At 34.7% G+C, this 15,609-nt stretch overlaps 1 protein-coding gene across 50 annotated transcripts in view; it reads left to right on the forward strand.

Moving 5' to 3' along the window:
* The window catches only part of RIMS1 (regulating synaptic membrane exocytosis 1), a 191,849-nt gene that overhangs the window by 77,707 nt on the left and 98,533 nt on the right, over window positions 1–15,609 (forward strand). For 26 of the 50 annotated variants that reach the window (XM_027644811.1, XM_027644835.1, XM_027644818.1 and 23 more), the window contains 6 exons: window positions 73–244; window positions 371–527; window positions 1,775–1,846; window positions 9,450–9,606; window positions 10,107–10,232; window positions 14,258–14,320. In XM_027644811.1, the coding sequence (XP_027500612.1) occupies window positions 73–244; window positions 371–527; window positions 1,775–1,846; window positions 9,450–9,606; window positions 10,107–10,232; window positions 14,258–14,320 (747 nt within the window). The remainder of the gene's footprint in view (window positions 1–72; window positions 245–370; window positions 528–1,774; window positions 1,847–9,449; window positions 9,607–10,106; window positions 10,233–14,257; window positions 14,321–15,609) is intronic. The other 24 variants (XM_027644825.1, XM_027644864.1, XM_027644863.1 and 21 more) reach the window with 4 other exon arrangements.

The raw sequence follows: 15,609 nt of genomic DNA on the forward strand, positions 1-15,609 counted from the left end.
GAGTGCTAATGAGTAGATGGCATTTTGCGATTTATCTCTACAGACAATTTACAATCGCTACTTATGTTTCAGTGATAAGAGTAAAAGAAGAACCAAAACAGTAAAGAAAAGTCTAGAGCCAAAATGGAACCAAACTTTTCTCTACTCACACGTACATCGTAGAGATTTTAGAGAACGAATGCTTGAAATAACTGTATGGGACCAGCCAAGAGTACAAGAAGAAGAGAGTGAATTTCTTGGAGAGGTGATATATACAATCATATTTCTTTTGAGTTCATTTGGTTTTGAATGCATATGTATATGTATATTTTATGTGTTTCTGTGTGTGCCTTCAAAAAGTAAAATTAAAACCTGATGATTTTTATACTAGATTCTTATAGAGCTGGAGACAGCGCTTTTAGATGATGAACCACATTGGTATAAGCTACAGACACATGATGAATCTTCACTACCTCTGCCTCAGCCATCACCTTTCATGCCAAGAAGACATGTTCATGGTGGAGAAAGCACTAGCAAAAAATTACAAAGTAGGTCCAAATTCCATTAAACTCTTTTAACGTTTAAATTTTAAATGCTATATATGGTTTAAGGGTATTTAAATTCCTTATACAAGATAAAAGTACTATTTCATAGTCTTTAAAAATAATGAAAATGTGTGGCAGAAAGGAGATGTAAATTATGACATTATGACATGCCAGCCTTATGCTTGCAATGTGTAGCTTTCAAGTAGGTGAAAACTGCTGCAATTGATTGGTTTTCTATGGCAGGAGAAAATTGTTCAGGTTTTTTTTGCATAAATTTCCTTTTAAATAGAAAGGTCATAATTACTGGATACTTTTTTTAATAAATAAAAGCATTTTATTTTAAAACAAGGAAGTCCTTAAAGACTTACAAGGCTTAAAAACACTTTGTGCATAAAGTTAGTCTCAACCTCCAGTATGGTCATTATACAATCAGACAAGATATGTACTGTGGCAGCAAACAGAAATTGTATGCATGTGTTTGGAAAGTACAGTTGTTTTCATGAGTCTTATTTCAGGTTTGTATGAGACACATTAAAAGAAGGAATGTATTGAAATATTTGAATACTGTAGCTTCTCTGTTAATTTAAATTAATTTAAGATTTATTTAGGTATATGAAGGGTGTAGGGCATTATTTTAAAATACATTTCCAAACTATTTTCTGATTTTTTTGAAACATGGAAGTCATTCACTCCAACCAATGTGTAGGAAATTGGTGAACACGCAGGAATAAATTATAAATATGTCATACTGCTGTAATTGCTCCATACATGCCCAAATAGAGGATATGTATAGACAGAGCAAATTAAAGGTTAGTTTTCATGAGATATTTGAGCTTTTCTAAAAGCTGGCAGTGCTGTTTCCGCTTCCCCTCTCTCACCATATGCTGCCTCATCTCCCTTCCTGTTCAGCAAGCTGATTCAGCTTATTCACAGAAATAGCACAAAAGAGATTTTTTTCCTTTATTTGAGTTTCGCTTTCTGCAGGCTTAGTGAGATAAACTATTCTAGTAGAGGATTACTGAGGAATTGAGAGAAAGAGAAAGGGAAAGGAGGCTGCAGCAGCTGTAAGATGTTAAATTGGCACAGCTGTCTTGTGAAATGTCAGTTAGTCATTGCAGTTTAGTTTTCCTTCTCTATTGTTTTCACTTAAAATCATCTTTTTAGTTTCAGTAGTATGTTAAATGAACATATTCTTACATTTTATAACACAACCAGATATTCAGGTATTTGTTTACCTTACTGTTGTGCAGGATCTCGGCCAATCAGTGATAGTGACATCTCAGATTATGATGTTGATGATGGTATTGGAGTTGTTCCTCCAGGTGCGTGGGTGAAGAGCATGGTCCTGCTTTCTTCTTCTTTTTTACTTGCTTGTTTTTGTTTCTTTACAACATTTTGGAATATTGAGGATACTGGTTTCGGAGAGTACATTGTGAAAAGAAACAGTTTTCCTGATTATTCCATGGTACTTGTACTAAATCGTGGAGAATTAAAAGATTTTAGTATTCATTCATTTATATTTCTTTTACATATCATGCTTTTTATGTGAACCACTGGTTCATTCAAATTGTTTAATTGTTTACTGCAGAATGCTCCAAGCATTATTTAAAATATAAATAAATTTTAAAAACCCACGCATTTTAAAATAGTAATTACTACTTCAGTGTTTATTGAAAGTGTATTTTGTTATTTTGCTTTTTGCTTGAAATTTAGATATAATGCAGTCTCCCATGGACTTTATTGATAATGCATGGCTGTAGATTAAGATGCATGTAGCATGGCTGTATCTTTTATAGTTTTCGTAAGCCTTCATGAACTATCATTACCCTAAATGTTCATAAAGATATACTTTTAGAGATTGTCATTGTTTGACTTTTAATTCAGCATTCCTTACATACTGAAAATCTTGAGGATTATCTTGGATACAACATTTTTCTAGTTCTATTTGACTGTTGCCACATGCCAGATAAATACGTTTCCCAATTGTCCCAAGCTAACTGAAGAGACACTATGTCATTGCCAGCACTAAATCAGTTTCTGTGGATCTTCCTGATGAAAATCACTGAATTGAATCATGGTGAGATTTGGAAAACTCTCTATCTGTGTTTAAAATAATCTCACAATTTATTTATCCACTATATAAACAGACAAATAAATCACATATTTTTGTAATGCAGTATCATTTTGATGTTTACTGAGCCAAATTCTCCTTCCTTTGATTCTGATTGGGTTCTTTCATTAATTTCATACACTTAACACCTGAGTTGCTAAGAGAGAAATTTGTTCATGTATGTCTTGTTATGATATTTGCTTTGATATTTTTGCATCAGCACAGAGAGTAAACATTTAAAATGAAAATAAATGATAGGTTCTAAATATTTTTCCTGTCTATTACTTCTGTTCTTTTTTTTTTTTTTCTGTAGTTGACAATGTAGTCTATCCACGGCATATCTTTGTAGACTTACTTATATTTAAGGTTTTAATGTATTAAGAACAGGGGCATTTTTTCAACTGCCAGTCCTTCAGTAGATCCATTTGAAAGGAATAATTTTCCATTTGACAGAAAACATTCAAAATGGTTCAGCTGAATATATTGGACTTTGTTCACTGGGTCAACATTTGAGTAACTGATTCTTACTGAAATTTCTGGAGACTTCATTCTCAGGTGTGCCTTTGAAGAATGCATGTATTCAAGCTTTCTCAGAGATCACTGCAGAAAAGAGCAGGATTTAATCTTTAGAATTGGATTTAGAATGAGCTGAGAGTCTCCCAACTGAAAATCGAAGGGTCTAGTGAGGAAACTCCTTCTGAAGTCCACCTAATTTGAAACATTCTATTAGTTGACCTGACTAAGCACAAATTTGTCCATTTTGAGTTTAATGGATACATTTTTTCAGCAGTTGTAGGTGGAGTTCATGTGTTTGTGATTCCTATGTAAAGTGGATATGCTTATGAGTGTGGGAGTTTTGTTTGCCAGTGCACCTTGAGTTCTTAAAAGGGTGTTAAACTTTAGGCACACAGGGCCAAAAAAAATTTGAGTCATCAGCCACAAATATACAACAGCCAAAATGGCATATGTAAATGTATTTTGCAGTGAGACCTAGAAAAGGTTGCTAGTCCCACTGTCTATTGAATTGCTTGAAAATCTTAGGTGCAGATTCGCAAAGTTGACTGGAGATCAAGTTTATATATGCATTTCTACCCTCCTGTCCAACCTTCCTTATTTATCATACTGTTAAATCATCTAAGACTTTGAACTGCTACCTTCATTTGCACTGAATGAGTAATACAGTATCTTCTTCATTTAATAGTTTCCTCTTTTAAAACTGAGTTCCATGCAAGTTCCTTGTCATGTTGCAGGGCCTTTAACCCTGCTTTTCTACTGTCCTTCAGAACCACGGTCCTCACCAGACTATACCCCAGCTCTTCTCTGGTTCAGATTTCCCATGCATCCTCTTGCAAGGTATTCATGCAGGAAGGAAGAGTGAGTATCCACATTGGCATAGCCTCTATTGGCCTCAACTAGATTAGTCTAGGATTAAGATGTTCCTTCTCAACAGAATTATTGATATCAAATTTGAGTTTACAAAATGTGACACAAAAGAAAATATTTCCCTTTATTTCCCTTTTCCTTCCTTTACCACTTTTTTTGTCAATGTTACCCACCAATATGCTTATTTATGATAAATAAGCTCTGTCGTTATTAATGTTATAGAATTGTCAAAACATTAAGGTTGGAAAAGGCCTCTAAGACCATGTAGTCCAACTGTTAACCCAGCACCGCTGTGTTCACCACTAAACCATGTCCTCAGTGACACATCCACATGCTTTTTGAACAGTTCCAGGGATGACGATCCACCACTTCCCTGGGAAGCCTGTTCTAGTGCTCGACAACCTTTTCAGGGAAAAAAAATTTCCTAATATCTAGACTAAACCTACCCTAGCACAAATTGAGTCCATTTCCTCTTATCCTGTCACTTGTTACCTGTGAGAAGAGGCCAGTCCTCACCTCAACACAACCTCCTTTCTGGTAGTTGTAGAGAGCAGTAAGGCCACCCTGAGCCTCCTTTTCTCCAGGCTTAACATTCCCAGGTCCCTCAGCTGCTCCTCATAGGACTTACTCTCTAGACCCTTTGGCTTCGTTACCCTTCTCTGGACACACTCCAGCACCTCATTATCTTGTAGTGAGGGGCTCAAAACTGAAGAGAGGATTTGAGGTGCCGCCTCACCAGTGCTGAGTGCAGGCGGACACTCACTGCCCTGGTCCCGCTGACCACACTATTTCTGATACAGGCTGGGATGCCATTGGCCTTCTTGGCCACCTGTGCACACTGCTGGCTCATGTTAAACTGGCTGTTGACCAGACCCCCAGGTCCTTTTCTGCTGAGCCGCTTTGCAACCACTTTGCCCCACACCTGTAGTGCTACATGGGGCTGTTGTGACCCAGGTGCACTTGGCCTTGTGTAACCTCATACTGTTGGCCTTGGTCGATGGATCCAGGCTGTCCTCTGCAGAGCCTTCCTGCCCTCCAGGAATCAACACTCACCCAACTTGGTGTTATCTGCAAACTGACTGAGGGTGCACTTGATCTCCTTGTCCAGATCATTAATAAAGACATAAAACTGGGCTGGCCCCAACACTAGGCCTTGGGGAACCCCACTAGTGGCCGTCCACCAACTGGATGTAACTCCATTCACCACCATTCTCTAAGCCCTGCCTTCCAGCCGGTTTTTTGCCCAATGAACAGTGCATTTGTCCAAGCCATGAGCTGCCAGTTTCTGTGGGAGAATCCTGTGGGAAACACTGTCAAACGCTTAGGTAGACTACATCCACAGCCTTGTCCTCATCCACTAAGAGGGTGACCTTGTCATAAAAGGAGATCAGGTTAGTCAGGCAGAATCTGCAATAAAGTTGTTAATTTTTCCTGAAATATTGAGAAAAGAAGGAAGTTATTTTGCCCCTTAATTTCTCAAGATTTTTACAAAGGTTATTGCGCATTTTCTAAAAAACTAACACATAGCTACAAAATTTCACTTAATCTCCAGGAAAACTAAAGAAATTAATGATAAAAATATTTTGACTAGTTTAACTAACATTGGAAATTCTTGAAACAATAGTTTCAAGTGTTTTATTAATTGCTAAAGTAAATGCAGTATTAGAATTTAGTAATAACAAAGAAAACTATTTTTCTAGAGGTTTCAGCAGCTGCAAAGACTCATTGCTTGTAAATGGAAGTAAAGATTGCTATGTCAAAAATAGTGGCACTTTGATAACTTCCAGAATATTTGAAGAAAAGTATTTTTCCCTTGTCTTATCAAAAATACATCTTATCTTTCATGTGATTGTACCATCCTCATTTATTATTAGTATCTTGCAGTGATATATGTATCATTTTTTTAATCAGCTCATAGAACTGTTTATAAAAGGAGTTTATATAATTTGAAGTTCTGCTTTGAAAAAAGTGATTTTGACAGGTTTTTCTGGTGTGCCAACCCCTACTTACATGAAGAAAATATTATTTTAAATCTCTCAACCTCTTCTTATATGAGAGATGCTCAAGTTTCTGAAGGATCTTTGTGATCCTGAGCTGGTCTTACACCAGTCACTCTGTGTTGCACTGGGAAGCCCAATACTCCAGAAGGATCAATAAAGGATTTAATAAAACCCAAACCTGTTTTGAGGCCCATCTGTTTAACCAAAACCTTAGTAGCTTTCTTAATTAAAATGAAAAAAATCTGATATCCAGCTGGCAGTATCCCAAGGGGTATTTCTAATAAGGTGTCTTGCTTATATTATGGATAACTCTTCAGAATAGTTTATTTTTCTATCATATATTACCCGTATAAACAGGTGGATTATATTTACCTGCCTCCTGTAACAGCAGGGTGATATTAACACAATACCTTGTTGTTGTCTGTATTAGCTTTAAGAAAATTAAAATAATTCCGGTATCAAACATTTGCTAGAACCATTTTCATCATCCATCCTGTATTAATTTCCTATCACACCTGACAGTTTCCCATGAGCAACTGAGAAACTTCTTCTGCATAAACTACCATAAGCTTGATTGCTGCTGTCATGCTGGTCCATGCAAAATTTTTCTCTGCTCACCCTGAAGAGCACAGAGCTTTTATATGAGGAAATGTTACTGTTGCTATCACTGTCATGGTCATTGTGAAAGTATGGATGCGATTTGACCAACCTGGCAATGCTTGAGCTAATACTTAGGATAAGTATGAATCACTGTTGCTCTGTCTGTTCTGTAAGCTTTGTGTACACACAGTGCATAAGTTTAGGGTATTGTTCTTTAAATAGCTTGGCTATGAAGAGTGTCTAACATAAAATCATCTTGCTATACCAGATTTTTAAGTGCACAGGATAATCCTAGGTGTAATTTTTTAGGTAGACTAGAAATACTCTAAAAATATTCTATGTTTTAAATTGAAATCTATATGTATTTTTTTATATTTAAATTATATGTATTTAAATCTCCTAAAGCTTGGAAAGAAATTTTGGATTTCTTTGATTTTACCGTTGAACAAATGTAAACTACTTTTCCTTCTGATAGAGATGACAGGATTTTCTCTAACATTAGGTTTTTTTGAAAATGAAATATCTTTTAGTACATACAGCACACATTTAGTCATCCTGGGAAAGGGAACACATCCAGCTTTTGTCATGTATAGTCATTTTTCCTCTGACAGAAAACCCTGGCATTTTTTGCAGTAATCTTAGTACGTGAGATGAGGGAATCTCTGTTGAAGTCCTGATAGAGTCACTTTTTTGCTTCAATATTTGCACCCAAACCTTGTCCTGAAATCAGGGAGATCCTCATGTTTCTTTATAATTTCATTAGAGAACTCTGAAATGCATCAAAACCCGTGAAACATTGGCATCCTTCTTTGTTAAAAGGTTGATAAACCTGGGTAGATACTTTCATGCTTTTACAGGCCATTAGAATACATTGGTAAACTTGCACATTTGAGGAAAAAAGTGTGACTACCTCCTTGATGTTTATGATCAAGGTTCAGACTTGCAGCTAAAGAGCAATTAAATGTCATTGAATTCATGATCAAGTCTAATACAGACTCTGTATGTGGGCCACACTTTTAAAAGAGGGCTTTAATATTTTGATAGAATATCAGATAAGAACTACAACTTATATGAAAAACTCCTCAAACTTTAAACTCTGTAACAAGATCCATAAAAAGTGCAACTTATTTAGTTTATCCAGTTGTCACTTGAGTGATGAATTCATAGTCTTTTCCTGCATGAAAGGATGATTTCTGATATAAACTGTTTTTTCAGCTGAGCAAAATAACATATTACAGGAACTTTAGTGCTAAACAAATTCAGAGAAGGAGCAAAGTGATTATTTTGGAATCTAAGCAAGAATTTCTGAAGTGATTAAGGGATGACTTAAGGGATGAATTTTTCTGTCATTAAGGGATTTTCTGTCAAGGGATTCTTGTAATCTAATTTAAATGTCTTGAAATGAGCAAGGGAAGTCTGAGCAGATCTCCTTAGGCTCTTTTGGAAAGATAAGAGTTACCTTTTAAAAGCTGTTGTCTGATTGAGCTTCGTGGTCTGTTTTAGGATGGAATTCATAGTGTACAGCGAGTCATGCTACATAGTAAAAGGCACAGCAATATCAATTATTTAAAATGTACTAACCTTCTGCTGATTTTTTTAAAAAATTCTTGCTGTGGTTTAAGCCCAGCTGGAAATTAAACACTACAAAGACACTCGTTCAACCCCTCCTCTCTTCCCCCCTACTCCGTTGGAATGGGGAGGAGAATCAAACTAAAACTTTTATGCTGACGTAAGAACAGTTTAATAATTGCAAATAAAGTAAAATACAGTAATAATGGTAAATTATAATAATAATGATAATAAAAAGGGAGAAACAAGTGATGCGAAATGCATTTGCTCACTACTCGCTGACCAATGCCAGACCCCACTTCCCAAACCTGGCTCCCTTTCCAGGTAACTCTTCTTAGTTCATATGCTGGCCATGACATTCTATGGTGTGAAATATCCCTTTGGTCAGTTCAGGTCAGCTGTTCCAGCTATGCTCCCTCCAAGTTTCTTTTGAGTACTTCCTCACTGGCAGAGTATGAGACAAGAAAATAAGTCCTTGACTTAGGAAAAACACAACTTAAGAAAAAACCAAAACATCAGTGTGTTACCAACACCATTCTCATTCCAAATGCAAAACACAGCACTGGAACAGCTACTGAGAAGAAATTAACCCACCATAGTTGATATCAGGACAATCCTATGTAAAAATGAACTAGGAGAAATTTTACTGCTTATTCATAATATTTGGAAAAAATATTTGCAAAGTATGCAACACCCAATATTCTGTACAATATACTCTAAATGCTAGTAGTTTTTTTAGACAAGTGACTTTGACCAAGTTCAGTAGGAGAACATCTTTGTATTTGACTGAAACAAGAGGCAGAAAGATGAGATATATGTATATGTATATATATTATATATAAGTAGTCCTGTATGAGTTTGTACTGTCATATGCAAGTGTGCTTTTTCCATTTTTTAGATGAGGCAAACCTATATTGTTTAGATTCCTTTCAAATATTTGCTATATATAAACTGTATGACGCTTTTGAACTACGAGGTACCTAGGGTATTCTTCCCCAAGTCAGAAAACTATTTCAATTCCCTCCTTCACATCTTCCAGTACATAATAAAAATATCTCAGTTTTTCAGTCTCTGTACATGTAGACATTTAAAGGTAATGCTAGTAGTTTATCCTGCATGATACATCGGGATGTACAATAGCTGAATGATGACTTGAAAGTTGTGCAAGCATTTAGATAATGTGCTCCTGGAAGACTAACTATCTGAATTCTTTCCAAACCCAGACCTTTATTGCCTAATTTCCTTTTATTATCCTCTTGCCAGTAGGTTATAGATCTAGTACTAGAGAAAGTAAATCCACAACGCTAACTGTACCAGAGCAGCAAAGAACAACACATCATCGTTCACGTTCTGTGTCTCCTCACCGTGGCGACGATCAGGGCAGGCCCCGTTCACGTTTACCAAATGTGCCATTACAGAGGTAGGCATCACAAGTTAATAAAACACTAGGTGGTTGCAAGCTTGTATGATCTGTCATTATTAAATTTTGTCTTGTTCAGCAATTTTTCACTACTTTAAAGCTTATTTTGTATCTGAATTAAATAGTGCAGTATTTGAACTTGATATATGTTTTTATTAATTATTCAAGGGCACTCATGAGGTGAATCATAACTCTGTAAGACTTACCTCTTCTTACTGATATTTACTCTATGATTTGTCACCTCTGTACCATAACTAATACATAGGTTTGGAAATTTCTTTTCAGTGAGTGGCTGAATCTTGTATGAAACTGCTTAAATATATTTGTAGGATAATAAATAATGGCGTGTACAAATGGTATAATTTTTAATAGCATTCTTTTAGAAATAATGTATTACAATTTAATGATTAAAACCTTTCTTCAATCAACTTGTACTACAATCCATTAAGCTGTGTTATTCATGCAAAAACAAGATGATCATACATATTTCTGCCTTTCAGGAGTTTAGATGAAATTCATCAAATGAGAAGATCACGTTCTCCAACTAGACACCATGATGCCTCCAGAACTCCAGTTGATTACAGATCTAGAGAGTTGGATAGTCAGTATTTGTCGGATCAAGAAAGGTACACTGTCAACCTGAACGTGGAAAAAAATTTTACAAATGCCTTTGTTGGTTTGCCTAATTGTCAAGTTTTCATTAGAAACATGACTGATAGCAATGGGGAAGGGAGAGAATTCATTTCTACCTGATAGATCTAGTACTGTGGTTAAACTATCTACACCTTTTTTTTTGTAAAGTTGCGCCCTGGGTTGACAATAATAGCAAGTATCTAGAATAATGATCCTTGGGTGTTTGTCCTAGTATTCTGCTGCTTTTTTGTGAATGAAGCCTAGAGATTTTTGCTAGAAAGCCATAAATCTACATGTATGCCCTAGCTATTCTTGTAATATATCAGACTTTACCAGTTTTGGTAACCAGCAAAATACCAGGCATGCATTCTTACTAGTTGGGAGCTGCATGTGCTCTGATTTGCATCCATATGCTTATAGATTTTGGACATGTACATATGCAGTCTCACAACATTTTATGTAACATTCTGGTGAACTTTGTACAGTACCCAAGCATAGCAAGGATAGTTGCAGTGCTGGGTGTAATTTGCAAAAATTTCCAGTCTAAAATGCATGACACATAAAGATCTCTCCCTCGAAAACATTGAGTGGCTACACTCCTCAGAGAATACTTGGTCTCTCATAGTAGGCACTATTTTCTGGTATCTAGGAATAATATTCTGATAAAATGGAAAAAATGAGAATTTCTGTTTAGTTTATAGCTGAAAAAAAGTTTAAAAAGGTATTTCAGCTCAGTATCTGTGAAACAATAGATTATCAATGGTTGAGGGTTCTTGTTTACTTTTAAAAAATTAATTTAGCTAGACTATAATGGCAAATTTTGCCATTCTTATAAGATCAATTATCCTAGTACAATGTTTGATTTTTTTTCTTGGCAGTAAGAAACTACTTTTTATAACTGATGACAAAACCTTTCCAAATGATCCAGTAAATTCGATACAGAACACAGTGATGTGAAAACGTGTAAACAATAAATCATAAAAATCTCTGGAAATCTTTGTCCAGTTTTCAAGTAACATAGAGATCAAATAACAGGTGGCTTTTGCATCTAAACTAGTTCAGTTTTCTATGTGATCTTGCCTGCTTTCCTTTTGTAGTATGGTAACATATGTATAGGTATTCATTTGTTATTTGGAACATATAAAAATTCAACTTTATAGGCTCAGAATTGACTAACTATGATTATTATACTGAATTTCCTTTCAGAGGTGAATTTAAATGCTTTTTAAATATGGTAGTCAGATTTCTTGTCAGACTAATTCAAGTAATGTCCACTTGTCACAAATGTTTTCTTATTATTTAAGTAGTCATATAGTCAAGAGATTCCTGATGATATTTAATGAATAGATTTCTTATTCAGCAGATTAGGGGAGGAAGAGGCTTTAAAAAGTAGCTGTTGTCAGTATAAATATAGGCAGTTAACTGTTTAGAATTTTATATTTCAGTAAAGCCTCAAACCGTGACTTAACTGGTGGTATATGCATGAATTATGATTGGAGAGGAGCAGACCTTACACTGAAGCTTTCTTGGGGATGAGCCATCAAACCAGAGCTACAGCAGCAATAGGCTGCTGAATTTGTTCAGAGAAGTGAGTCTTCAGTTCTTTTCAGTGTTTAGAAAACTTTTTTCAGAAATTTGACTTCAGGCATAAGGATGCACATGGCTTATTTGCAAGATTTAAAGATGGGTCCATGTACTTGCTCTCTTTGAATAATAATCTTGTCTGCAATGTTTTCCTTTTTGCCATTTTCCTTTTCATCTTTTCCCTATATTTCTACAGTTGTGGAGGCTGTTTAACTCTTGCAGGTTTGGCTAGCTTTCAGTACATAAGAGTAGCATCATAGGAAAGATCAAAACCAGATAGTTGATGAAGATTCTCTGTCACATCCAAGAATTTTAAAAAAAAATCTTAGTTAAGTATTATGTATTAGTATCAAGGGTAGTATAAGTATTATATGTTGTCCATTTACTGAACTCTTCATATAAACAAGTACATTCATGTAGATACCTAACATAAACTTGTTTTCAAAGTTTAGTAATTACCCAAGAGTTACGTGGCAGAAATTACGGGTTTTGATTAATTTTGATAATTTTCTCGATGACCTCTTATTGATCCAAAATGAATATTGAATATTAATATATTCCATATTAATATAGATATTTGTAAAAAACCAGTTATTATCACTCTCTTGTGATAAATTTCCAGTGAAACTGATTTGTCCACTTTAACTTTTTTATATATGTTCATATGCATATATACACACATATGTGTATATATATAAACTGTTAGGAAAAGCTTTTTATTAGGATATCTAGCTAGACACTTTGTTCAGAACTTGGGATCATTGTCCAATTTCCAAGAGCATGGTACTTGTTTGTTTTATTGTTTCTTTTATTCTTAAGCAAAATCTATTAATGTGAGTACTAAAATCCTCACATTAGAAAACACTTGGTTTAGAATAATAATTTTTCTTTTAAATGCCTCCCAAACTTAATTTATTAGACAACTGTGAGCATCTTCTCACATTATTGGTAATCTACTGCGATGGATTCTTGTGCTTTCTTTTTTTAATTAGAAGATTTCATGGTGGATTTGCTATTTTATATCTCTTTTCTGGATGAATTTTATATTACTGTTTGCTGTGGGCCAATTACAATAGATATTCTTTTTTTCTTAACAAAGTGCCGTATGATTTAATGTAGACTTAGCATCTACTTTACAACTCTTAAGAATAAAGTAGGTTTTTTTCCTAAAGGGCATATTTGTTTGTAATTTGGAACCTGCTTATAAATTCTATCTGTCCTCTAAGCTTATGAACAGAAATTTTGCTTAAAAAGAAAATTAAAAAATTCAGTTTAACTTTAGTTCATTTTGTTGCATCAAAATGAGGCTAGTGGCTTCAGGTGCAATTAAATCTCACACATGACTCACAAGCCATTATTTCAAGCTGCCCAGTTTAGAATTTTAGACAAATATTACCTGTACTGCATTAATGCAATGGAACATTTTATAATGGCATGAAGCATAAAACACATTGAACAACTACTGCTTTATCTGTTTTTTAATCTTTTCTCTCTTCTTTTTGCCGTAGTACTTCATAGGATTCCCCGCTTCTTTTAAATTAGCATTTTTCCGTGAAGTTTACCTTTGATTTCATATTTGTGATGATTAGGAGGTTTGGGGCTTGGCCTTTCTGATTGTGTTGAAGTGTGTAAATCTGCAAGATTAATTCAAGGGCTATTTCATATCATAGTCATATCTACCACAGGCATAAATATGTATTAATTTTACCATCTTGCTGGGTGTAGTATGTGTTTGGTTACAGTAAATGAAAAACAGAATAGACAGTTGATTTTCCACAATTTGAAACAATAAGAAACAAAAAGTCTGATGGCTGATTAGCTTTTTTTTTGTTTCTTTGGGATTGCATTACAAAATCAAGAGTATAAGTCAGAATTTATGTTTGGCCAAACACATTGTTTCCAGTGAACACATATGTTTGATTTTCCCAAAAAGGAGACTGGCTACTCTTCACATAAAACGATCTGCAGTAAGTCATTATCAAACCCTCCCTGCTTTTTCATGTATGATTTTGTGGCTCAGAAAGCCACAAAACCCAACACAAAACAAACAACAAACATCTTTCTTTTTTCCCTAAAGTATTTCTTCATGAATTAGTTCATGAGACAGGAGGTTATTACAAAACTGTAACCTTATTATGTATTTATTACATCATGAAGAGCTCAGAAAAAGTAATTCTGAATTTTAAAGAGAAATCTCATAAAAGTAGGTGCTGCACTAAAACGAATTTGTTGAAAATGTAGTTATTACAGGCATTTTTTTGGCTCATATTCTTTGAGAAGTGCAGTCGGAGTTTGAATGTTATCAGACTATCTATCTGGGTGGTTGCTTCTTGTTTCTTTTTATGTTTTCATTTGCGTATCATTGGCATAACCCATGTCATCTAATGCTTCATAATTATATCTGTTTCACTCACCACCCATCCTGTCTGTGCAGTGAGCTTCTTATGCTGCCCAGAGCAAAACGAGGAAGAAGTGCTGAGTGCCTACATACCATCAGGTAAATACAGGAATTTGGTGATCATGAACACATCTGGTTAGTTGTCTATACTTTGTGCACCCGAATTGTTTTCCATGGTGGTATTTAGTCCAGTAAATAAGAAACTTCCAAGTACCTTGTGATCCAGATGTCAATTGATCTTGTTTGTTTGTTTTAACTCAGATTGAGACATTTATATGTGCTTGTGAACCTCAGTAGTAAGGATTAAAGCAGTTGAAGAAATTTTGTTTTTGCAGTTATATTTTGTGGTGGATATTCTGTGTAGTCACAAAAGTCCTGTACTCCCTATGCATGACAGCATTGTTATTTCAAACATTCCTTTTCAGTTGTTTTTATGTTTTCTTTTATTTGCATTTTTGTGTTTATATTACAGCCACGCACAATACAACAACCTTTACTTGTTGTAACACCTAATCTCATGCTGATTTAGTCACATGTAGAAGAAAAAACATTGATTTTGAGGAGTCTTGTATTACTTGTTTTTGCATCTGAAAATTTTTCTATAAATTGGATCCAGATGTAAACTTTGTAGTTTGGGCTCATCTTCAGTCTTCATTAATGTCTTGATCCAAGACTCAGAGCTCCATGTCTCACTGTTTCCCAAAATTGTGGAACTAAATGGGACTGAAATATCTTCATCTGCTCCCCCATCATTTTTTTCACCATGTCTGTTACACTTATTAAAAATTGCATAGAATATTTTCCATTTAGAATCAGTAAAAATGTAGGTTGAATTTAAAGTAGTTAACTCCTTCGACCAGGTAGTTATCCATTTGTCTGTTCAAGATCTGGGTGTTGCTAAAAGCTTTACATCAGTGCATATGTTTAAAATCATCAAACTTAAAACCATATTGTCTAGTGCCATTATTCATTTACTTAATGCAGGATTTTCTCTTCCAAAGTAGTGCTTATTTTTTTTTAATATACTTTTGCTTACTTTAATTTTTGTCACCAAATTCGAAACAGTATTGAAGATGTTCTGGTAGGATTCTGTTAGAAGGCACAGTAGTATAAAGCTAAAATAATAAATATGAACCTTTTCAGTGAGATCTGTTCATCAGTGAAGGTGTTAAGTTAAAATTTAAGTGTTTATTATCAGTAGAAAGATTTTCATTCTTATACTTCAACTAAAAAGGCTTTTTCCTCAAGATTTTAGGCGTTAATTTTTAAAAATTTATTTAATTCCCTGTTATTTTATATATGTTTATTGTCATATAATAGCAGTTTTTCCTGCCTCCTTCCTGTGTCCTTTCTGATGATATTCTATAGCTTCACATCCCTCCTACCTC

This window comes from Corapipo altera, unplaced genomic scaffold (genome assembly GCF_003945725.1).
Source record: "Corapipo altera isolate COAL_440 unplaced genomic scaffold, ASM394572v1 2, whole genome shotgun sequence".
Taxonomy (NCBI): Eukaryota; Metazoa; Chordata; class Aves; order Passeriformes; family Pipridae; genus Corapipo; species Corapipo altera.